The sequence below is a fragment of the Thermobia domestica genome, unplaced genomic scaffold (assembly GCF_964235325.1).
Source record: "Thermobia domestica unplaced genomic scaffold, izTheDome1.hap1.1 HAP1_SCAFFOLD_1192, whole genome shotgun sequence".
NCBI lineage: Eukaryota > Metazoa > Arthropoda > Insecta > Zygentoma > Lepismatidae > Thermobia > Thermobia domestica.
Window position 1 is genome coordinate 1,231 of NW_027656902.1, and position 26,406 is coordinate 27,636.

The 26,406-nt window shown below is 35.8% G+C and overlaps 1 protein-coding gene across 1 annotated transcript; it reads right to left on the reverse strand.

Annotated features, from left to right (window-relative positions):
• Window positions 1-2,054: 2,054 nt before the first annotated feature.
• On the reverse strand, window positions 2,055-3,839 carry LOC145677671 (52 kDa repressor of the inhibitor of the protein kinase-like). Its single transcript, XM_081748095.1, has one exon. It carries the CDS (start codon window positions 3,837-3,839, stop codon window positions 2,055-2,057), a length of 1,785 nt encoding a protein of 594 aa, XP_081604221.1.
• Window positions 3,840-26,406: the final 22,567 nt, after the last annotated feature.

Here is a 26,406-nt window from a genome sequence, read left to right on the forward strand (position 1 = left end):
AAGAATTATTCAGCTTAACTCAATCGTTTCTTTACTGAATAGTAAAACTGCAAATTGTGATTCTCGTGAGTACAGAATTATAGGTAAAAAAGAATGCATCGGAAAATTTCAGTGATTTTTTTCTTTTACAAAACATGACCATCTAATCCGTTGGAGGCACCTTTAAATGATAGTCGTTTCTACTAGCATTTTATTGATTAATTGTTTGTTTCACAGTACACTATAATCTTCAAGATTATTATTCGACAATTTCTTGATTAAATACTGCATACATATCAAGTATCAATCAGTAATTTAATCAAATAAGTAATGTAAAGATTCCGGAACTGGAACCCCGGAAGATAGAAAATAACAACCAATTTGTGACACTATAGGCTGTTATGCTATTTTATTTGTGTCTAAGCATCGCACTAAACTTTGTAATATTTTTTCTTCAACTTGAAAAACGAAGAAAGTGTGCAAATGCATTATTGAATATGAATAAGAAATGGATGCTAAAACGTGTAAATTGAAATATATATATCTACTCTAATTGAAATTATTAATTTCTGAGCGTAAGGGACTGATAAATCTTTCCTTCCTTAAATGAAGATGCGACCACATAAAGACACTAAATGTATGAGGAACAAAGGAGAATTTGTTTTCTTTTATGCGTTACATAAAATTAAATCTTTAGTTACCTTCGGTACCATATTTCTACATGTCATACCTATATTTGGCGTTAGCCAACTCGAAAACAGAAATTCCAATGCGTCTTTTCTTACAATTGAAATATGTTTAGACGACTTGAACTGTTAATGTAAATAACTATATATATAATATAATGAAATATCTGACAATAATATTATTATTATTATCGTTTGTAAATGAAAATCTTTTTGTTTTTCTTACTTTTCTCTCATTAATAGTAATAAAAACTGTGAAAAATGTAGTTATTGATATTTTCTTTTGAATTATAAATAACCTAATATATCTAAACGTTTACCTTTGTATGAAATTAGCGGTAGTATGAGTGTGACATAGTTTTACATATGGGAACCTAAGACAGTATTAAAGAATTGTAATTATTTGCTATGCAAACATTGAACAAAGTATTTGGAGATATCATTAGAAGCCATTGGTCATAAATAACGATTATTGAACATAAATTCACGCTTCAACTGAATTTAAATCTTTCCGTTTGTCCATTGTGGCTTTTCGATATTAACAAGGGTGAGTGAACCAAAACTAATGACATTGGAAACTGAATCCTGAGAATCTCCTGAGAACTTCGATTGCATCTTAATTTGATTTTTTTTTATTTTCCGATATTTATCCAAATTTCAAACAAGAATTGCAAATGCAGTATACATTGCGAATTTTATTAAGAACAATGACTCCAGAAACTATAATCTTTCTCAGCTAGGCTGGGTCTAGGTGAATCAATTTTAAGCATTTACCTGGATCCAGGTCAGTGTTGTATGGGTTGGCATGTGTTTAGCTGCAACCAGTAGCGTAGCCAGGATTTTTGTTTGGGGGGGCCTTAGTGTTGTTATATATATATATATATATATATGCGTTTGTATATGTTTGTCAAGGTAGTCATTTAGGATAAACTAGTAATAAAACGAAATATAATAAATTAGTTAATATACCGTAATAAATTTATATAATATGTTAAACTGCATTAGACAGGTAACAGAAATAACCACGAAAGTAATCCAATAAGTGAATTAAAACAGAATAAACAATGAGCAACGATCGAAGCTGCGTAATTACTAGTAAAAATGTCCTTGCCCAGTGGTAGACAAAGGTTTTGCAGGTTTCAAGTTGTTGCAATACAAGATAAGAACTCAAAAAGAAAAATAAGAACTAAAATATTCTCTAAGGGTAATACGATGGATCTGAAGTGACAAACAAACACATTGACAAAAAAAAACTTTTAAGAAGAAACATTTGAAACTGATAAGAGCACTAAAACATAAATTGAAATTATAATATCTATATGAAAAATAGTTATTAAACTACATAAATAGCCATTCTATTCGGGATAAGCATAGCCACTCGGATAACCATTACTTAAAACGTAGTCTCCTAGAGCTCTGTGCATATCGGTTAACGACAGCTTCAATGTCAATTGAAATATCTCTGTGCACTGTCATAAGTGTTAGAGCTGTCAGTCGATCTTCGTTTGTTTTGTTTCTCAAATAATTTTCAAGTCGTCTTAATATAGAGAAAGTTCTTTCCACAGAAGCTGTTTTAACAGGAAGCACTGCTAAAATTGTGAGAAGGAGCTTTATGTTTGGAAACATTTCCTCATCTATTTGTTGTAATTTCTCCACTACACATTTAGGAACACGAGCTTCTTTCTTCCAATGTGCAACCCATAAATTCCACTCGGCTTCTAGGATATTAATAATACTGTGATGAAGATCTTCTTTGTAGAACTCAATTGTAGGCAACACATCTTTAAATTCCCTACACGATGTTTTAGTAGGGAGCAAACTGTCAAGACCGAGTAAAATAAGCTTGTGATTTGAAAACCGGGATTTCAGTGCACCCAAAATTTCATCTAAAAAAGGAATAAACACTGATCTTCTATAATATTCTTCAGGTGTTTCAGCTTCTACATTAGACCGGAACCTTTGAGTCCCTACTCTTCTTGGCATGGATGGAGTAACCCCTACTTTGCTTGACATTTCCTCAGCGTTGATATATAGCTTCCGAAACTCATCTGTTGCACTTTCTCTCATGTTACTTATTGTTTCTTTTACGAGACTCACTCTTGACATAGCCGATGCTAGATCTATTTGCTCTTTCTGCAAAGCTTTGGATAATGGATATGTTGTCGAGAGAATCTTTGACATTATTGTCAGAGCAATTATAAAAGGGAAATTACACACACTTGCATGAAGAGTCTCGGCTTTTCTGGATACATCGCTTTGTGTTCCTGTATTAATTTCTTCTAGTGCTTTAACAACGGAATGAAATGAATCTTTAAATATGGCGATGGCATCGTGTCTCTCTATCCAACGAGTTTCACAATAATCATGAATTGATGAATGAGTCAGTCCATCAGCTAAAAGAATGTCTTTCAGAATTTTCGACCTTTTAGCTGACGCTCGGAAAAACGTACACACTTCAGACACAGTTGAAAAGCAATTACGAACACAAGGACATTTTGCCGCATCACTTAAGCACAAGTTTAAGCAGTGCGATGAGCAGTGTGTGTAAACAGCTTTAGGGAACTCTCTCTGAATATGGGATTGAGCTCCGTTAAATGATACTCGCATTGCTGATGCACCGTCATAGCCTTGACCTCGTAAATAAGCTAATTCAACACCCAGCTGAAGTAGATTACTCTTAATTGTTGAAGCAATAGCTGATCCTTTAACGTCATATACAGGAACAAATGTAAGAAAATCTTCGCGAAGTCTTACAGTGTCTCTGTCAATATAGCGAACACATAAAGAGAATTGTTCGATACGGCTAATATCAGTTGTTTCATCTGCCAATACACTGAAGTATTTGGCACTCCTTAATCGTTGTATTATTTTATATTGGATATGACATCCTATTATGTTTAATAGTTCATTTTGTACTGTTGGACTTACGTACATAGCATTTGCGCCCGAATTTTCTATATGATCACTTAGAAGAGAATCACCTCCTCTTGCACGGTAACGCAATAAGGCGCGGAAGTTTCCGTCATTGTGAACAGGATCCTCCAGCGTCAAACGTCCTGAATCCCTATGCCCACGAAGTGCTATTTCCTGTCTTCCGCATAATATTAAAGTCTCCACAATAACTGATAAAACAGCTTTGTTCTTCCCGGTATCACTTACATCTTTACTTTGCATTTGTTGCACAACGTCCTTTTGCTTACCGTCAAAAATTTTGAGAAAATTTTGAGCTGATGTTCGTGAATGTTCGTGTTATTTTGTTCTAGCATGTTCATCAAAAGTTTCGATTGCGTCTTTCCATTTGTTGAAAGGTTTCTTTACTAAACTTTGAAGTGTTTCATGAGAGCCACTTCCTACGCCGCCTTTGAAAAATAAAGAGCAGTATTTGCAAAAAGCGCCATTAAGTTTATCGGAATATGCCAACCAAGAATACCGCTGAAACCATCTGACTTGAAAAGTTCTTTTCTTAGACCCTATCATTTGAACATAGCATTTATGTGAAGCAGAAGGTTCCCACGTTCTTCGTAACAGCATTTCCTTTTCAACGTCTGTAATATTTGATTTTCCAATGAAAAGGCCAATGTCATTTGGAGCGTACACGTCGTCCTCGTCCTTTTCCTCAGTATAGTCACAGGGTTCTTGAATTTTTGATATGGAGGTCGCACTGCTCTCTCCACTCTGCAAAGATATAACGTGATGGCCAAATCAATTTCATGTATGTTACATCATTTGTACATAGAATGATCAACAAAAAACTAATATAATTTATCAATTTTTAAGGAAGATATTAAGGAAAATCTGCAACTGTTCCATTCAGTACGTATAATTCTAAAAAAAATCTTGGGCATGGGCAGGTGGTAGGTGGTCTTTCATTCGTAACTTTGCTCCCTGATTTTTAAAGCGAACGTACAAATTTTTAGTGAAAAAGAGGGTTTCCATCTCTCCCATGTATTCACACTTCCACCTCTCCGAACAATTGCATACATTTTCGTGAAGTTTTTAAAGTATCATATTAAACCGAATCTTACTATTTCAAAATTACAGAGGTCGAAAATAGAACAAATGATAGTTAAACATACATTGCTTGGGGGCCGTAGTCCCCCAGAACCTCAACTAATTTGACCTAGCTTTCCAAAAAACCAATATTTAAACTAACATCAGTATTTGTTTGCAAATTTTACTTTGATTCAGTTAAGAAACGCACCCGACAGAATGAATTAAATATAAAATTGAAGGGACGGAGAGTGTGGGGACCCAACTCGAATGATTTCGCTCATCTTCCAAAGGAATGTCTGATACCTAATATTCGTGTGCAAAGTTTGGTTTGATTCGGTGCAGATTTCTCGTGATATTTTTTTAATCCATGAAAACTAGTTTATATAAACTGTGGATACGACTTTTTAGTAACACACACCTTGAATTTGCATTTTTATTCTCTATTTATTTATTTTATTTTTTTTATTATAACAACGGATCATGAGGAAGCGAATAGAAAAGCCTAATTCTTCTGCTAGTGGGTTAAAATTTCCATATCAGACACTTTCTTAGATTTATATATATATTATATCCGATCATAAACAAAAGAGATGCAAAAACCAGCCTAGTTAGCCGGTCCTAAAATGTGGGAAAATGGAGGATGGATGAGCCAAGTTACTTGGCGACAGCATGTAAACATTGGAACAGAGAATGGAAACTTGACTCACGACCCACTGACCCACAGCCCATCATGACCTAAAACCAACTTGACCTACGGCACATCGTGATCTAGTATGACCTATTCTGATCCAGCATCCACGAAAACCCATAGTTATCAACTCTTACCCATGATCCACGCCCTTTTCTCCACTGACTAGAATTTACATTTGTATTAAAACAAGGATGTAAAATTATCATTAAGCGGAGTTTGAATTTCTCCAGTCAAACACTCAAGCACCGCTCTGTTACACTACCGGTAGATGTGACATTTACGATATAAATGAAATGAAACGAAATCTGTGAGTTTTACGTTCCACGGTTATGCCGGTTAGGCTAAAGGAGACGGTGATGATGAGTAATGAATGAAATGGTGGAATGAAGAAAGTGGAAGGAAACGGGAGAACCCCGAGAAGATCCACGCACACGGTGTTTGTCCGCCACAAAGTTCAGTTGGCGGGGGCTGGGATCGAATCCGGGACCCCAAGCACCAGAGGTGAACGCTCTACCACTGAGCCACCGCGGCCTCTCACATTTACGATATAAAATGGTAAAGTGTTTATCATGGGTCAAATTATTCAATTTAATTATCATATATAATTATTTCCTTGTTGAATTACTGATACTTTTCATTGCAAAATAGGATGAAATGTTAAAGTCTAAAATCAAGATAAATGTTGGTCGACGTAAAGGGGAAAAAACTAAAATTTTCAATATAATTAAGCATACCGTACAAACTTAAAATTTCCATGTAATTAGGATTAGCACAAATTATGTCTATTCTTCTCACAACTCTATAGCTATATTGTCTTGTGCTCTGAGCGCACCACATAATAAACACAATCTCCATCAATTAAAGGTAACCAAGAAAGTTCTGTCACTTTTTCACTTACCACCTTCGAACATCGATATGTCACCTAAGACGTACACGGAAGATCAAAAATAGTTCCCATCAGCATCGACAACCTTCTGCCAACGTTCTGGAAGGCCACGGATTCCATCGTGTAGAACTTGGTGGGTCGTGAAGCGAAGAAGTCAAGTGCATTTTGCACCTCTACTATGGATTAAAACTGGCTTCCTCTAAGGTGATTGTCCAAGGAATCGAACAGGTGATAATCGGACGGTGCAATGTCCGGGGAGTATGACGGATGCAATGGTGTTTCCCATCCAAGACGTAGAGTGGTGTCCCGGGTCATCCTAGCCACGTGGGGCTTAGCGTCGTCCTGTAACAGGAGGACCCCTTTATGATTCAGAAGTGCTGGTTCCAGAGTTTTGAGTTTTTCTTGAACACGTCTCAACTGCTGACAGTACACAATTGCATTGATGCTCTGACCAGCTGGTAGCAGTTACCGATGCACGACGCCGCGAGCAGTCCATCAAACACACAGAAAGACCTTCTTCTGGTGCAGTGCTGGTTTTGGCTGTTTTGAACGGGTTCATGGGATGCTAATCAATGATGACGGCGCCGTGGAGCTTTGTACTGGACCCATTTCTCATCACATGTCAACACTCTTTCCAGCAATGGCTACTTCCTCAGACGAGACACCAAAGAAACAGAGATGACTCCTTGCATTGCCTTCTGGTCCGGAGTCAAATCATGTAAGACCCATTGACCCAACTTGTAGTGCTTCCCAAGTTGATGTAGGTGGTGCTGAATGATTTCTTCACTTACTCACACTGAATTGTAGTCCAAGTTCCTCACATATCTTACCATTATTCGCCTCAATTGCTCCCTGAAGATCTTCATTTTCCACATGTGTTGGTCTTCCGGCACGTGATGAGTCTTCGAGTGTTTCGTCACCGTCTTTAAACTTGTTAAACCAGCGTTACACTGTACGCGTAGTCACGATAACCTTACCAAAGCACTGGCATATCTGGAGTGGCGTTTGACCCCAGTTTGAATCCGTACAACATACACGCCCCTATGACGCTCTGTGGAGTCCCATGTTCACTCTGTCCCTACGTAAGTTTATGGTGTAACTGAACTGTCACAACCAGATATTATGTTGGAAATATTCATACCAACAACTGACCGCCTTATCTCCATTCGCATTCAACTCACGATGTGAGGGCCAATTGAGCACAGACGTACACGAAAAGCGACAGAACTTTCTTGGTTACCTTTATATTATAATAGAAAGCAATGGATATAAAATGCGAAGTACTTTCTCAATTCTATTACAAATGTGATTGACCCGGACTGGCAAACTCACTTATCTATTTATAGGTAGATTATATTTCAGACCAGCACACGAAACTGAAGTTTTCGTGGGTAAGTTCTTAAAATTCTGACTAATCTAAGAGTGATACAAAAATGTTCCGGAATTCAACTCAGGATATTTGTTGTAAAACACTAAGGATAACTCAGAATAGATAGATTTTTTTTTTTTTTACCATTTGATAAAAATACTTACTTCCTACATCTAATACTAGATCATCTCGAAAAATATTTCTGAAGTTCAGTAAAATTTATATACCGTGGATTCAGGGGTGACGAACTTAATCCGCTCTGTAACGCTGTTCGTAAACCAAAATATTTATAAACCGAAATTATTTTCACATTGATATTAATGTAAATGCAAATAATCTGTTCTAGTCACTAAAACATGGTACTGCATATATATTTTTAAAACATTTTAAGTGCGTTTTTGTGAAGTGAAAAATATAGAATGGAAATAGCATGATTCTTTTTAAAGACAAACAAGTAACACCAACATTAAACGAAACAGCATGACAGCTAAACAAACAAACAAATTTGTGATTGTTACTATTCATCTCAGCGATTCCAAAACTATGAAGTGGACAATAATATCGATCAATTTGGACATTTTATTTTTCACACCCCCTCCTCTCATGATGAGGGACTAAACTTGGACCTAAACGGCTTCAGGATTGACCTATTCATCTCAGCAGCCCCTAAAACTTTTAATCTCGGTCAATTTGAATATTTTACTTATCACCTCCGCACTTCCCCTTCCATGCCAACGGAGGGGGGTAAACATGAACGGCTTCAAGATTATCACTATTTATCTCAACGACCCCAAAAGCTATGGATTCGACACTTATCTCGGTCTATTTGAACATTTAATTTTTATCTCCTCATGCCGATGGGGATAAATTTGCGCTTGAACTACTTCGGAATTTCTACTATGCATCACATCGAACCCAACACTAATATCGGTTTTATTCGATTATTTTTACATATCAACCCCTACCAACTTTCCATATATAGAGAGTCCTCCCCCCATTAAGGAGAATTTAAAAAAATAATAGCACATGTTCTCCTTCTTTTTAATAAAGAGTTATACTGAATTTCAGCACCCTAAGTTTAACGGCTGGTGAGACACTCATTTTTTTTCGCAAAAAATCGAACCCGCACTTCCCCTTTAGGATATGTGTTTTAATAAAAGCGATATAATAACACCCCAGTAGGGATTAGGGCCTGACTATATACCAAACGTCATTTATTTGGGTTTGACATTTGGCCATGATTATTACGCACACATAGTTACATTCATTTTTTATATAATAATTCATATATTGCAGGTGGTTAAAAAATATTTTTCTTCCAGTAATCAGCTCCTCTAAAAATGCACAGGGGCGTCCCGAAAACTAAGTAGTATGTCCTATTGCTATTATTATAGTACTATTACAAATATCAATATCCAAAAGTGCCTGAGGTTCAAATTTTTTCCATTTTCCACTTAGATCTACTCATCTCAGGTAAGTAAATAAAAACAAATGAAAAAGGAAGAAAAATTGAGACTTTGAAAGTAAAAAGTAGACAAACTCACAAGTGTTCAGAAGATGCTGAATACAATTCACTGAGGAGAGGGGTTGGTGGGTCTGAGTGGATGGTAGGTCGCCGTTGGTCACGTCCTGCTATCTACGACCCACTGACCCATTCCATCTCTGCGCTGGTAACACAAATGAGGATAGACGGCTATTGACATTTTTAAACAATTACCGAACACTTGTTTTCAACGGAATTTAAATCTGGGATCGTTTGCACAAAGGTGATTACCAATACTAAATAATAATAATAATAATAATAATAATAATAATAATAATAATAATAATAATAATAATAATAGGTGTCCGACTGACGATACGACCCGGGTTCGATTCCCGGTGGGAATAGAAGAAACTTTTTACTTCAAGCCATAAGTTCCAGAGGGCGACACAGCGGCTGGAAATTGTGGTGCGCTGACCACATGCCCTCGTAGAAAACTGCGTAGCAGACTCTGGTCCGTTGGGGTTGTTGAGTTGGAAGGTTTAGTTTTAATAATAGGAATAATAATAATAATAATAATAATAATACTTACATCTTTCTCTGAAGTGCTGGCTTCTTTAGATCTGTTTTGTTGTTTCTGGATTGCTGTTCTTGCACATTTTCTTCGGCAAAATTGATACCACTGGTGTCTGCTTTTCGTTCTATCCACTTTTCTAAAACGTTTTTTGAGTTTTTTTTTTCTGAATTATTATCTTGTTTAGATTGTTGTCCGTTGCTTTTTGGTTTTTTTGCTTGTACATTTTCCTCGCCGAAATTAACAGAATTGTCTTTCTTCCGCTTTAACCACTTTTGTAAAAGGTTTTCCGCCATGATAAACGCAAAGTTAGTTCTTATTTCTACACCTGAACTGTTCTAACTGATCAAATATCAGAGATTGCTGTGACTATTTTAGTCACACGCTACAGGTCTTTACTATTGTTTTCCACCTTCCTCTGTAAATAATTTTTCCTAAAATATTTTTTGTTTGAATATAACCAAAACAACAAAGGAAAATCTTTATTTTTACTGTTTCTTTTTTTTCTTTTTATTGCCTTGTAGGTTAAGAAACCTACCTGCTGAGCATTTATCGAAATCAATTGATCGCCGCTTAATGCCAATTGCGGCTACTAGTAGAAGTGAATAGTATTAAAGGGAACCTCGGGAAGGGTGCCCAGGTTCCTTGCTGTAGTTAATCCTATTGGGAACGGCGGTAGTTGATTCAAAATGTACGATGATAGATCACGTGTTTTGTTATTTTATCCAGGTCAATGATTTCTTGGGCTCAAATATGTCCACTCCCTCCTAACCCTTGAGCTAAGGTAAAGATTAAATGCTTTCGGAACATCCTTTTAGGATTAGAAAGGAACTGATTATTGTCAGTATTTCCTGGTTCAATCTGCAAACTTTGGCTTTGGGTCAAAGAAGATACGTGAAAACTGTGGTCATTGCTAGGTCAAACAGTACAACAATAACTTCAAGGTCACGTCACCATATGCGTAGGCCCTCCTCACTCTCTTTCCATTCTTTCCTTTGAACAGCAGGGATTCTTGGAAACTTCGATTTCCATACCTCCAATATGTAAACATTTTTAAAGAATGAATACGACGTTGGCAAACACAACTTGTATAGGATAGGAACTATTTAGTGTCATATTTTGCTTTGAAATGGAGTACATGAAAGGAAATTATTGTTTGTTCAGAGATAAAATTACAAACATCAAAGTACCAAAATACATTGTCGGAACCCTTTGGGAGGGCCCGGCCTTCCTGGGCCCTCCCTTCCCTACGCCACTGGCTGCAACAGATTTAACATTGTTTTTTTTTTTTTTACTATCAATAACCCGAGACGTCAATATGGCATAGAGATGGAAAACTCATGGTATCACAAGCCTGTGTATCAAAGTGAAGTACCTAGGTATATAAAAGTTACAACATAATTTAATAATAACGGCCGTCTGAAATTTCATGCGATTTCTCCAAACATGTCCATTAGCAAAACTTATTATCCTCCGTGATTCCTTGCATTTGAGTGCTGGTACAATCAACATATGGTACAATGGTCATAGGCGGAGGAGGTAATAGACATAACAGTGCGTTTTAAATGTCATAGTTACTTTAGAAGAGCTGGACTCCTGGTTGTCGATATACTATGAACGATTGCGGCATCTTTATATGAAAGGTGTTTCTAGTGTTTATGAAGGCAATCGGAGAAACTACGTATGACATTTTTGCTTTGTATATACTTAAACACAAACAAACTATTTGCTGTGCAAAAGAATATATTCACATAAAAAAATGCATACGTGTTACAGTTTCGCCAACTAATACTTTGGCTTGATCAGACACTATGAGATACATGAGATATGTGCAGTCTTATATACAAACAAGACCTGGGACATCATGCTTCTGATTGGCTCCTGGCAGCTGCCAATCAGAAGCAAGATGTCTCAGCTCTTGTTTGTATAGGGGAAAGTGTCGTACCTAAGGACAGTTGTACCTGTGGACAGTGGCGTTTTCAATAGGAAGATTTGTGACTAAATTGGGTTTGGTTGCATTGCAACATTGCTTCTTTCACAGGATCAGTATAGGCTTACGACGACACTGGTGTTTGGTGATTTTGCTCTGTGGGACCAATTTGAAATTTTTGGGGGTTGAAAGTAATATTTTGAGGTAATTTCTCTCATTAATATTACTTTTATTATATGCAATTTTAATGTATTGGGTTGTTAATCTATATTAGTAATTATTTGGCTTCTTATACACTAAGATTGTTTTCAGTAATACTTATTGTAGAACCAAGGGTAGCCATTTCTGGAAAATGTAGCGGGAAATGTACCTGTGGACAAATCTTATGATGTACCTATGGAGTCCGTAGGTACATACTTAGATTTAAAAAAAGTGTTTATGTCTCTTTACAGATGCCACGTAGCAAGGAAAAGAAGAAAAGAAATCAACCGTCCAATGAAATTATATCTAGTGCTGTGATGGACGTAATAAAAAACAAGATTAGAATCCGTGAATCGGCCAAGAAATTTAATATTTCAAAAAGTTGTTTAGCTTTCCATGTTGCTCAATTTAAGAAATCCTCAGCGAAAACATATGCTTACTCACCACGTTATGATAATCATAGGTTGTTTAGAGATGAACTAGAAGCTATACTAGTTGACTACATAAAGCAGTGTGCCTTTATGCAGTATGGACTTACACTAAAAGATATTAAAAAAAACTTGCGTATCTCTTTGCGAAGGAGAACAAAATTCATTATCCTTCTACTTGGGACAGGGATCAAACAGCTGGTGAAGGATGGGTCAAGTGGTTTAGGGCTCCCCATGCGGCTGATATCTCAGTTCGAACACCGGAAGCTACCAGCCTTTCAAGAACTACATCCTTTAACAAAGAAAATGTGTCCAAATTCTTTGAAAATTATATAAGTGTAATGGAACGCTATCATTTCGATCCTTCAAAATGTTGGAACATAGATGAATGTAGTATATCAACTGTTGATGTTCCGCCAAAAGTTCTTGCTCCAAAAGGTGTAAAGACTATCGGAGGAATGACGTCGGGAGAAAGGGGTGAAAATGTAACAATGATTGCAGTTGTAAATGCAATAGGATATAGTGTGCCCCCTATGTTTATATTTCCAAGAGTGCATTCCAAATCCCACATGCTGAAAGGTGCTCCCCTGGTTCTATTGGTGATGCAACACAGTCAGGATGGTCCAATGAAGACATGTTTTTTTAACTTTTTGAATCACTTCATAAACCATACAAAACCATTACCAGAAGATCCTGTACTTGAACTGCTCGACAATCACGAAAGTCACATGTCTTTCAAGACAATCTGTCGTGCTAAATAGACAGGAGTGGTTATGGCCACCTTCCATCCTCATTGTTCACATAAGCTCCAGCCTCTAGATAGGACAGTTTTCGGTCCTTCTAAATCGTACTATAACAGAGCAGTAGCAGATTGGATGTCATCAAGCAGTGGGTCAAGTCTAGATGATAAAACATCAGGTAGGCCAGTATCCATATATGAAGTAGCTGAGTTCGCGGGAAAGGCATACCGATTAGCGTTTACTCCATCAAATATAACGAGTGGTTTTCGAGTGACAGAACTTTATCCACTTAAGCGGGACATTTTTCTGGATCACGAATTTTTACCTTCGCCAGTGACTGATCGCCCAGAACCATCAACGAATCTCACAGAGTCTACTGAAGGTGCTGAGTTTTCGAGTACTTCAGCTTCAGTCTCTGGATTTACAGATTCCTCTGCTGTAAATGAACCTTCAACATCGAATAGTGTCACAAATCCAGTACCTTCCGAAACCATTGAAAAGCACCTTGTTGTCACGCAGGAACAGATACGTCCTTTCCCAAAGGCTGGAGTACGTAAAACTGTAGGGACCATTAAACGTCGCAAAGGAAGATCAAGGATTTTAACAGATACGCCCGAGAAAATGGAAATTGAAAAAAATGAAGAAGAAGAGGAAAGGTAAGCAACAGGTAAAGTACTACTTGATAACAGTTCTTCAGAAGAGGAAAATCTTGAAGACTTACTTCAACTAGATGAAGAAAGTAGTGAAGGAGAACTTGTTGACCTATTAACTGAACATCAAGACTTAGCCAAGGACCTAGAGGGTGGTTTCAATCCACTAAAACTTAAACCTGGCGATTATATTCTAGTTGAAGTGACAGGCAAAAAACATTCGAAGCATTTTGCAGCTAGAATAAGAGAAAAATCGGGAGATGGTTTGTGTGCAGTGGAGTATCTTAAAAAGTGTTCAAGCGACGATTCACCAAAATTCAGAATTGAGAAAGACCCTAGCATTTATGATGTTGTCTTAGATGAAATAAAATTGAAACTACCTAATCCTAATATCGTAGGTGGTTCGGAGAGGCAATCAAAGCAATTGTCTTTTCCAATCTCATTTATGGGATACAACCTTGGTTGAGTCATTCTATAGAAGATACGGACTCTAAAAGTAGACCTAAAAGTGTTTTGTTCATTTTGCCGACTTATTGCATTTTGTGAACAATGTTATTTTATTTAGATAATCAGTATCCCTTTGTTTACCATAACATTTTGTCATATTTTAAGACTCGTTGTTATAGGCTTGTATTTGCCAATTTTATGTACCAACCTTCTTACATTTCTACACAGCCGTGTTTTTTCTTATTAATGGATCAAACTTTGCAATGAATAAAAACCAGAAAGACGCAATAGATGTGTTTTCTATTATTTATTACCTTCTATGCCTTTTGTCCTCAGGTACATCACCCCATGTCCATAGGTACATGCCCCCGTTGTACCTCAGGACACGAAATATGGGTTTCAAAAATTGGTTATTGCTTGGTTTTAAAAAGCGTTCAGGAGCTGACAATTTTTTGTGTAATAAAGAACGAATGTCTAAAGGTTTTTAAAGCAATCTGGCTCCCTTGGTGTTATTTGTTTAACAAATAAAAAATAAAATTCAAAAAATGTCCATAGGTACGACACTTTCCCCTATAAGACTGCACATTTTTCACGTATCTCAGGAGCCAATCAGAAGCAAGATGTCTCAGCTCTCGTTTGTATATAAGACTGCACATTTCTCATGTATCTCATAGTGTCTGATAAAGCCAAAGTGTTAGTTGGCGAAACTGTAACACGTATGTAGTTTTTAATATGAATATATTGTTTTGCTCAGCAAATAGTTTGTTCGTGTTTAGAGAAGACAATTCGTCAAAATCCAAAAAAAATTGGGTGTACCACTCTTCTTTCCGAAATAATAAAGGGGAAAGGGAATTTTTCCGAATTTTTCACCTAAAATCGGGAATTAATTGTTTTGGCTGATAACACTCCCGTCAGACAGAAGAAAACTGTCTGAAAATAAATCCTGATACGCCAAGGATATATCCTACGAGTATCATCGCGATATCTAACAAAGCAAGCATGAAATTAAAAAAAAATATATCATTCTACCTCAGAAATGCACTATTTTCTTACAATTTACAGAACATGGTTTATCATAAACATTAACTGTACTTCCCCTAATTATTCTAGTGAAACTTTTATGATGCGCTGTGTAGGCTAAGGATGAGGCCTTTAGACACTGATACATTTGTTCGAATGTAGCCAACATTAGGGGAATAATAGAGAAAAGAGAGAATTTCTTCTAAATTTTCGCTTAAAATCTGGAAATAAAATTTTCTGTAGTTGGCCACACTGCTAGCAGACAAATAGAAACTATCTTAAAATAAGCTTTGTTATCCCTGTAATAATCCTACAAGTATTGGGACGATATTTAACAAACTAAGCATGTCAATAAAAAATATCTCATTCTACCTAAAAAAAAAACAGTTATCTTAACACTTAGAGAACCAGGTCTACTATAAACCTCAACTGTACTTCCCCTAATTATCCTATTGAAACTTTCTATAGTGCCCGTGTAGGGCAAAAACGAGACTTTCAGATACTGGTACGTTTGTTCCGATGTAGCCAACAAGAGGGAAATAATAGAGAAAAAACCGATAATTTCCCAAAATTTCCCCCTAAAATCTGGAATTCAAATTTTCTGTAGCTGGTAATACTGTTACCAGACAGATTCAAACCATATTAAATTAAACATTGCTACACCGCTAATATATCCTACAATTATCATGGCGATATTTAAAGAAAAAGCTTTTAATTGCCAAAAATATATTATGTTAAGCAGAAAAGTAAGGAAAAATTAGAAAAATATATCTCTTACATTAGCTCTTAGCTGAAATGTCAATTTATCACTGAAGACGAGGCGATACAGAAAATCTTCATTGTTATGCAGCAACATTTCATTTGCGAAATTGGCACGTATACCGTAGTCTGTAGGCTTTAAACCTGTAGCAACTGCAAACGATAAGGACGTAGTTGCAAGCGTCTCCTTAATATTCTTCACACAGACGGTTGCACTGTAACTATACATTCAATCTTTATTAAAACACAAAAAGCTTTCTTCTCTTTAGTCTCCATCTTTGCTACTACTAGCTCTTTCAGACAGAGGAAACAGTGCATGTGCATGCGTGCGTACATAACTGTTTGAGTTGGTCTTTTATTTGGTAATAGTTATAATTGTAAGTTAATCGTAATAGATACTACAAAGTTTCAAAACCCTAATATTGATTTCGACACACCCTGCTTTGATTAAAATTGAGTCATCCTATATTCATGTCTTGTATGTACATATCAGAGCTGGCCTTAGGGAATTTGCCGCCCAGTGCAGTGGCATCATTTGCGGTATTCCCCTTTCTCCAGAAAGAACAAATCTTAAAACTCATGATTTCAAGTATGCTACTCCAGTATGAACAACAAAGGGGAGGAAGAAAAATGCACTCACACTCAGAAAGACTTAAATACTACAAATACTATCTCGTTGTGTCTGCTTTTTCCTTTAAATAATAATCTATTATGTTAGTGAAGATAAACCAAACACACCTCAAAAATGTAACCCTTTTTATAGAATTTAATATCGAGCTTCAATCTCAATATATCAATTTGCAATTGCTTTTTTATCTTTATTTCTTGGCTTTACTTCTACATCTGTTATTTTTTAAACTTGTTTCCTCTTTCAGTGATAAGAAACTTCTTTGTAACAAAGAAAAGACTAGCTATCATATCAGAACAGTGATAACTAACTAAATGGAAGAGGTGTTCGAGAATTGAGTTCTTGCATTTGAAAACAATCAAGCAATTTGTGCTGGGATTTATGTAACCATTTGCTATAGCATTGTCCATGTGACCTTAAACTAATGAAACCTAAACATGAACTTATGAACGTACTATTCAAATAGAGGCCAAATTAGTAAGTGTAACTAACATCATCATGAAGTCTGTTTCCGACAAGAAATACCGGTATTTAATTTAAATAATATACTTATGACAGATTTTGTCGAACCCTCCAAACTTGCCACTCCATGCAAATGCACGTGCTGCACATATGGTAAAGCAGGCTCTGCATATCAAAAATTCGCAAAATATCATATCTTTATCACTTACAGTTCCCGAGATATGGCTCCTTTAATCTCCCGAAATTCGAACTTTTTGGCCAATATCTGAGGAACGGTGGCCAGCTGGCTAGTAGCCATTAGACCAGTGGCAACCGGTTACCATTTGCTACCAAAATATTTACTATTCTCTTAGGTATTAATTAACACCAATACCACCTCACTATGACTAACCGTTCCCGTGATATGACTCCTTAAATCTCCGGAAATCGGCCATTTTTGGGTCAATATCTCGAAAATGGTACGAGTGACGCGAAAAATTTAACCACTTTCTCACATAGTTTTTTATGCTCTATCGAATGCATGGTTCAAAATTTGCAAATAACAGACAGACAGAGACATAGAGAATTCAGTAACAAACTTTTAAAGTTCGTTGACTAGAAACTTGCCAAATAAATATATTCTAAGCTTAGTTCGATTTTCAAGGGTAACGAAATTTTAACCTCAGATTATGCGATTTAATGATACTTGTCAATTGGTCAACAATTGCTAATGAACAATAAGAGAAAGTATGATTGTTTGTTGTAGAACAAATTTCATCTTTAATAAAGAGAGAAAGACTAGTATTTTAATTGCTTATGGGCAAGGATAGTTTTATACAGTCTAGGGTTGTTTTGGTTGTCCTAAGTTAGTAGACGTAGATAGAGTATTTATATTAGCTCGCCTTATGTTATTGGTTGGTGTCCTGAATTTTAGCATCCTCTCTAAAGCCAAGACTATATGAAACGTGGATCCATAGCTTAATGTGAGGTCCAATCCATATGAATTCCCACATGGAATCATACAGTTCTATCGCCCCGAAGGCACACCAATCATATAACCATGAGGGAGTTCTGCGCGTTAAAATATATTATATCGATTAAGTTCCAAAGTATTTTTTATTGGCACGCGATTTTCTTTGTGTAATGAATTAATTTGCGGAATCATAGCAGCTCACTTCTGGTGCGAGGATATCTCTTTCCATCCTTCGTCGTATGAGTCTTTGGCTTACAACATCGTGTCCAGACGTTTTCTCGTTTTTTTTTAAATATTACGGAATACCCAGGAATTTCCGCAACGGACTTTCTAAATACCCACCGAGGCAAAATTCTTTTGAGCTCAAGAAGGATTGGCAAAATTTTAGCAGTGATGCGGAATTCATCTGATATCATCACTGTGGTTAAGGTTCCACTAAACCAATTAGCCTATTTAAAATCATTTTCATTTAATAATCATCTCCTTTAGGCTAAACAACATAATTATGGAACGTACTACAAGAATTTAATTTTCCCCGCTTCAATCAGTTTACAGTCATTTGTCTACAACAAATAAATACTTGCCAACTAAAAGCAGTAACTAAACAAGAAATACAAAAGTTCAAGCTCGTAACTGGAATACCTATAGTTATTTCTTTGTACAGCGCCGTTTTTCATTAAATTATTACTATTCGCAAACGAAACGAATAAGAAATATATGAATATTTTGTTTCGCCATATACATCCGTACTTGTAATAAATAAAAGAAAACGAGAAAAAGGCAGGGCAACAAATCTTAAACACAAGCCTTAGAATAAGAGGGCCAACTTACTATACGGCTCAATAAATTACAGGTAATAAACACACCGCTCAGAATGTGCCGATCCCGTCAATGACACACATGTTCCACCAATTTTCCCCTTTTCTATTTCTTTTTTGTATTTTTCATTCTTTGTTCTACTTTCTTTTTTTATAAAAGTTATCGTAGAACATCTTTCCAAATCTGAGAAAAAGATAGTTCACCCCTAATTTCAATGAACTAACTTCCATTATTGGCCGTCGTATCACAAACACAAAATCTTCAAAACATATGTAGTATACCATATTGGGTAAAAATTGAATAATTTTCACAAAAGTTACAGAAAAACGTATATTTAAAATATCTGGTGACAATGTATTTTAACCTCTCACTCTAGACCGATTCTAATTTCTTGCAATAAGAATGATTGCGAGGTCCGAAATGCAATGTACAATTACTGCATCAAAACCAAATAATATTCTGAGATGTCAAAGAAGAAATTTACTTTATCATGTTATATAATCTCAACTATCGCTCGTGCCGTGCCTAAATGGGATGTAGAATGCTCTTTGACACGATATTAGTTGCTTCTGTCTATTATCCGGAATAGACAGGAATTATATAACAATCATGCGAGAGGTTGTATTATAAATCATGAACTAAACACTTACTATTAAAGTGGTCATTTATTGCCATTAATTAATGTTGAATTACGTGTATTTTGTATGTTTATGAATCGTTAGGCAACTGTTTGATCACATCAGATAGACTGCTGGTTATTCATTCATCTGAGAGCTATGTGAGCTGTAATACCACATACCTTGACGTTGATGGAATCGAACTCATGGACTCTGAGTTAGATGTCAGCGGTGAACCACAGTGGAAGGGTTTCTGCTAACACTCGCTCTGCAATGCTGTCTGAATTTAATGTTGGTAACGTAATTTAACGTATGAAACCATAAAACAACCGCATCGGAATAAAATTTCGCAAAAGGTACGTGCAAAAGCTGACCCCCAATGCTAAAGAACAGCCAAAATTATCAAAGTACTAATTTACAAATGATGAAAAGGAACCATTTTGTAAAATAATTTAGAATTATGTGGAAATAGAGATGAAGTACTATTAATAAACCCTGAACCACCATTAGTAATAAACGTCGGTCTGTCTCCTCTCTCTGACTCGAATTTCTGAAGAGGCACTCGGACTTCTTTTACATGTGAATTAACGTATGGAATTTCGAGAAATAGGTAGAATGGAAGGTCGTGTATGGCAATGTTACGTGCTAAAATATAAAGATAAGTTAGTATCTTGAAAATTTTGTGAACATAAAGCCGTATGCGCAAATGTTGATAAATTGATTAGAAATGTATCTTCTAGCATTTATCCAATCTAATTGATTTATAATATTTATAAATTTAATGTGTTTATAATATCAGTAATAATGTCAAGTTGAGCAAATCCACACATATAAATTTAAACTGTTTAGTGCTTTAAAAGTATTAGGTCTTACTATATAATTTTTTTCACACATATTTAATTAATAGAACATATTGTAAATAAATATACATTTATGTGTACTCTAAATATAACAAAGTGTTAATAAAGTGAGATATTACCGTTCAGAATATGTATTTTAAAGAATGCTCTGTGGACATCAGTAATAATATGCTTTGATATAAAAAACAATTCTACTTTGTAATCATAATATAGTAATAGAAATCAATTTTCTTTCTGATTGAACATAAATTCCCGGATAAATTCCCATTTTGGGAATCTTCCCGGGAAAATTCCCGAAAAATATCTGCCCGGGAATTTACCCATCACTATGTGTGAGATTTTCCTCCTGTGTGGATGAACATGTGTGTAGCCAAAGTTGAACGTTGGTCTAATGCTTTAACACACCATTGGCATGTGTGTAGTTTTTCTCCTGTATGAATTACCATGTGCGTAGCCAAACCTAAACATGCTCTAAATTCCTTTCCACATACTCCACATATGTGAGATTTTTCATCTGTATGCACTAACTCACCACTTGACATAGTTGAACTTTGACTAAAGCGTTTATCACTCTTCTGGTACGTATGACGCTTTTCACTTTCCTGTGTCACCATATTTCTTGTCCAACGTGATCGATGAAATCCTCTGCCAAACTGCGTCGAAGTATCAGATTCCTCATAAGAATGAGAGATGGCTTCATTTATTGTAGTAAACGTATCCTCTTCTCCGTCGAAAGGAAATATGTTATCGCGCCTGTAAAAAATTCAACAAACAAGGAAATGTGAATGGAAATAATGATTAAGTAGCAACAAAAAATGTAATCATTCGCTATATTACATGATAAAGTTACGCTCCATTTGTTTTATTACATTAAATACTGTAGAAATATGAAATTGAGTACCACTGAAAAGTCAACATATTAATATTGTCTCAAAATAAGTGGCTGTAGTTTGTTTCACTATATCAAACTGACCTATCATTTATATCGTGGCGGTCATAAGTCTATCGTGTGGAGAAAAAAGAAACTTGCGATCCAAAGGTTTAAGAACAACTCAACGTATTAATAGATACTGTACCGAAGATCATTTACTTATATCATCATAAGAGGAACACGAAAGGAGTTTTGAAACGAATTAAAAAATTACATACAACTTTCCAAGCTAAGGCAGAGAAACTTAAAGTAACAAGACTAAAGACGAATCATTTACAGCGTAGTGATCACGGTTCAGTGGTCTAGGCGCTTGACAAGTAAATTCAAGGTTCTTCGATCGAATACACTTCAAGCATTTTTTTTTACTTTAGGAATTTTTATGGAGATAGATCGGCGATGACACACGCTTCATTACATTCAAATATTTGAATACTCGTTTCTTTAAACACTTGAACTATCAAATTTTCAGGAATAATACTAGTAATAATAACAATTATCTCGAAGAATATTTAAAAATTAAAAACTTATTATCGCTCAGCTCGTACCATTACAAGCAGAAACGTGGTATTAGGCAAAAAAAATTTTAAAAAAATTCGGTTTTGTGTAATGTTGTTAATGAAAAGACGAATTTCTCATCTCGATTCTAAAACAAACCGAACAAAATCTTGATGAAACATTTTAATTCGGGACGGGACAAGGTTAACTCACAATATCGTCATGCTTTGGAGATGAGAATCGACGCGAGACGAAAGCTATTGTAAATATTTCTAATCTTATTTCGATTCTCGAAATAGTGTATGCCACTCTTTAAGCAACAATTGCTCTGTAGACTGAACCTTATACACCACTTTGTTAGTTTGTATTTCAGAGCTCACTGAATTATGGTCTGTGTATATATTTTTAAAGCAAAGCTTTTATAATTACACCTGGAAACTTCAGAAGTTAGTTTATTAAAAGCTTTAGTGTTCAATTATATTCAGTTCCTTTTTTTTACGGTTATTTTCCTGAAAACGTACAGTAGAATATATTCTACACGAAATATTAGCTCATGAAGGTACGGATCCCCTTTCGCGATACTCCTTCGACACCTTCTGTAGCTTAGCCGGCATAAGCATTACTTAAAAGCGAAGTTTCTTAGGGCTCTTTCGAGTTCAGAATCCCTACTTTCTACACGAAATATACCTTCAAAATTTCCGTTATAACATTTAACTAGTTGTAGGGAAACTTTCCTTTATAACATTTAGCTCGTTGTAGGGAAACTTTCCGTTATAACATCTAGCTAGTTGTAGGAACGTATCGACAAGGTATGTGCTGTTGGTCCTGACACTTCTCTCCTATCCCGACTATTTTGTAACTTAAGGCTTATGCTACGGGCGATTTTACAGGCTTTAATACAATGTGTCCTCATACGGAATTTGTTACCTATATTATTCTTATTATTATTACTGAATATTTGAGACCTTCCTACAACTGTTTATACAATACCATTTGTTATACAGATAACGTGTTCAGTTTTGAATCTGATTAGCCTAGTGTCGACAGTCAATTTCCATCAGCTCCTGCGCAGACACAAATAATTAAAAATAAAGCAGAGGGATAGAGAAGAACAAGAAATAAGTAATGTAAATTTTTCATGTAAGTTAAGTAAATATGTTTTGACCTTGAGAGCGACAGAGATATTAATGTAGCTCATAAAAAAATTTTCTTGTTGATTTTTAATGCTATGTAGATGCGAGAGGATAGCAAACAGCTGATTCAGTATACGAACACACATACATGTTTTACACCATGCACCTTCATGTGCATTTATGATTAACAGAAAATGTTTTAATACTAATACAAAATAACACACTGAGCAAAGCTATGTGATAATATGTACAAAAAGTATCACGTGACAGTTTCAACACTATAACTGTGCAAAGAAACAGAGAACATATAGAGAATGCTTCTGAAAGCAGGAATTAGGACGTACTGGAAAGGACGAAGCAGAATAATTGAACTAGTCAGAAGAACAATGAGAAAACCAATAGCGAACAATGATCAACGGAAAGTAATATATAGAGTAGGATGCGCGGAGTGTAACTAAATTTACATAGGAGAAACAAAAAAATGCAGAAAAGGATTAAACAGCACCAGGATGATGTAAGATTGAAAACGGACAACAATGCGATATACAAGCACCAGAAAGATACAAATGACAGGATAGAGTGGGAAGATGCAGAGGTCATAGAAGTAGAAAACAGAACTTCGCGAGAAAATGCAATGAAGCAAGGGTGATTATGAAGGCAGGAGGCAAGGTGAAGAACTGGAATGCAGGATTCTCGATAAATAAGGAGTGGGAGATTCTGCTTAAAGAAGAAGAAATGAGAAGGAAGATGAAAGAAAGAGAAACAAAATAACAAGGAAAATAAGGATTATTAGAGAACAGAATGCATCCAGCGGAAAAAAAATGTAAACTTTCAATCAACATGTGTGCAGCTAAAAAGTGAAAGTGAAAGCCACACAAGTGTTACTTTTTAATGAAGGGGCGGAGCATAATTAAAAGTTGATCTCCGGACAGTATATACAAGTGATGACGAAATCCCAGCAGCCAGAAGGAGTTGAAGTCTGATGGAGACACAGTTATTGTGTTGAAACTGTCACGTCATACTGTTTTTTACATATTATGATATGGCCTTGCTCAGTGTGTTATTGTGTATTAGTACAAAATGGAAACAAGGCCTGATAGAATAGTTATAGAAATTGTTTTGTATATGGTACTAGTTTATATTTGTGTTAATTTTATATTGAAGCACTTCGCAAAGTGAAACCTGAGTTGTGAAAAGAAGGATTTGTTGTTAATGATCGTAATATCAAAATTCTTAGTGTCTCATATTTTAAGTGCATGTTTCTTATTTTCGTATTAAACTCAGTTATTTATATTTTTGTACTTTAAATTAATTCCACGTAATTCATATCAGTATGGAGGCTAGTGTTTTAGAACAATTTCAATCAATGTTGACAGAGGAATTAGAGAAACAATTAGAAACCATTGCTCAAATATGGTAATGAATATTGGACGTCTAGGGCAAAAAATAGATGAATCAGTAGGTGAACTCCAACAGACTGTAACAGAAGCGATTTGGAAGCGTAGGAAGAAGCAAATTGAATGCCAAAGCAGACAGTTTACGTAATAATATCAAAGTAGCCAAGAACTTTTTAACTGAGGTACGCTCTGAATTAGTTAACGCGGCCAATCATGTTGATTCAGTTACTGCTGAGTTTAAAAATAGTGTAGCGGAATGAAAGAAAGGTCTCACTGTTTTTTATGAATACATGCGAACGGCATAGGTTGAGTGTAGGCAAACCAACAAAATACAACAGTGCAAAGAAGTGCAAGGCGGAGAAGAAACCCTAAATACTTTTGAATTCGAGGCGGCCCACGTTGTGACAGATATGTGCCAAATAAACCAGAAAGCCGATTACAAACAAGAAAAGGAAATATGCAGTGTAGAGATAGCGAAAAAGGAAGAATCGTTACGTGTACCTGTAGACAATTGTTTCTAATGTAATTGTTTTGCCGGCAAGGGATACCGATGTTTCACTCATGATAAGCGGTAGCGTTGAGGTTGCGCGTATCCGCCCTCTCGAAAAAGCCAGGGAAGGCTTGAGAGTTTAATTGATGATTTTGTGTGATAACGATGTTACAGTGTTATCGGTTTTGTGTCGCAGGCAAATGGTTTTGCGCGATTTCACAAATTCAAATTTGTCTTTGTAACCGTGTATGTCTAACATAAGTTGCATTTTAATCCTCTAAATCCATTCCAACTTTATCAGCTTTGAGTATTGTAGAAGGAAATTACTTCAAATTCACAGTTTAAAGTGTAGACCCGCCAAGCGAATTGTGTTTTACGTAGTGAACGTCTCGTACATAATATATCGGTCAGAAATTTTTACCGTAAACAAGCCTAAAAGTAGCGCCTCTAAAAAACCACGCGCAGTTGAAAATTATAGAACCCAAATGTAACACTAAGGTTAAGAAGAATAATAAAAGGGCAAATGATACTCAGTCGAGTTTTCTTAATACATTATTAACGTAAAATTGATATCGAGGAGCATAATCAGGAGAGTTAAAATGAGCAGACGTGATCATATCATTACATCAGATGCAAAGTTTATTAATTTTCAATTGCCGAAGTGTTTGAATTTTCAAGCTATTACTTCACTATTGCGAAATTTTAAGAGCGAAAATGTAAGTGTAGTGCTACTCAAAATGTAGATCAGTTGACTGCTCGTAACGATGACAATGTTCGTCGACCTCCACGTACAGCGTATTCTCAGCGCGCACAACCACGCATTAGGCGTGCAGTAGGAAATAAGTTGAGGATAATAGGAAAGTGCTTTGGTAAGCGTAATTGGGAACGAACTAAACTCGGTCAAAGACGAACTACATGCAAATTAAAGTCGAGCTGTAGGCGAGGTTATTTCGAGTCAAACATGCGGAAGAAGTATACATCGACTCCGAAGAGTACTAGAAAGTTTAAGGGAAAACACGTACGAGGATTCTATAGTAAACTACATGGGAAAATATAATAGCAGTAAACGCAAACATAAAAATAAATTTTTGACACGTACCCCAATGCAGCGTAAATCCAATCGTCGGAAAGGAAGGCGTGTCATTACTTGGAGATTTAGTAAATGCGCTGTAGAAAGGATAAAAATTCCGGAAATTAAACAAACTAGGTGGAAAAGTACATGTACACGTGCTAAATTACAGCTTACAAGCGTAACCGCCACAGATGGAAAATTAAAATCTTAGCCCAAGAAAAACGTGGACTTCACCCAAACTCGGAATAAACCCCGGAAGAGATGAGAAATCAGAAATACCGAATTGACCTTTTAAATTTTTTGAGAATGAAAAAAGGATTATTGTTTATTTATTTGATTATTCTCCTAAATTTCGAAAATTACTTTTCATAATCAAAGTGTGTGCCCACCGCCACTGACGCACCCGTCCAGGAAACCATCAATATCGCTCTACAATCAGGTACGTTCACTTAGATGTCATGTTTTATGGTTTTCTTACAGCTTTTGGAGAGGAAGATGAATGTTGAAAGGAGAGGAAGTACAGCATTGGGAATTTTAAACAGGTAATTGATTTAGAACGCGATTTCGGACTTTGAAAGTGTAAAAATACCACACCACTTTCGAAAAGTATGGCTATCCCGTTTTGGATGCGGACTTTCAGTATCGAATTCCTGTTAGGATATTTAAGTTTTGTATTTTTTTTTCTTTTCAGGTGTTTCCAGTTTTGGGAACAAT

Excerpts from the sequence above, each read along its gene's own strand:
- LOC145677671 (XM_081748095.1), bottom strand. The coding sequence starts at position 3,839 with ATGCAAAGTAAAGATGTAAGTGATACCGGGAAGAACAAAGCTGTTTTA.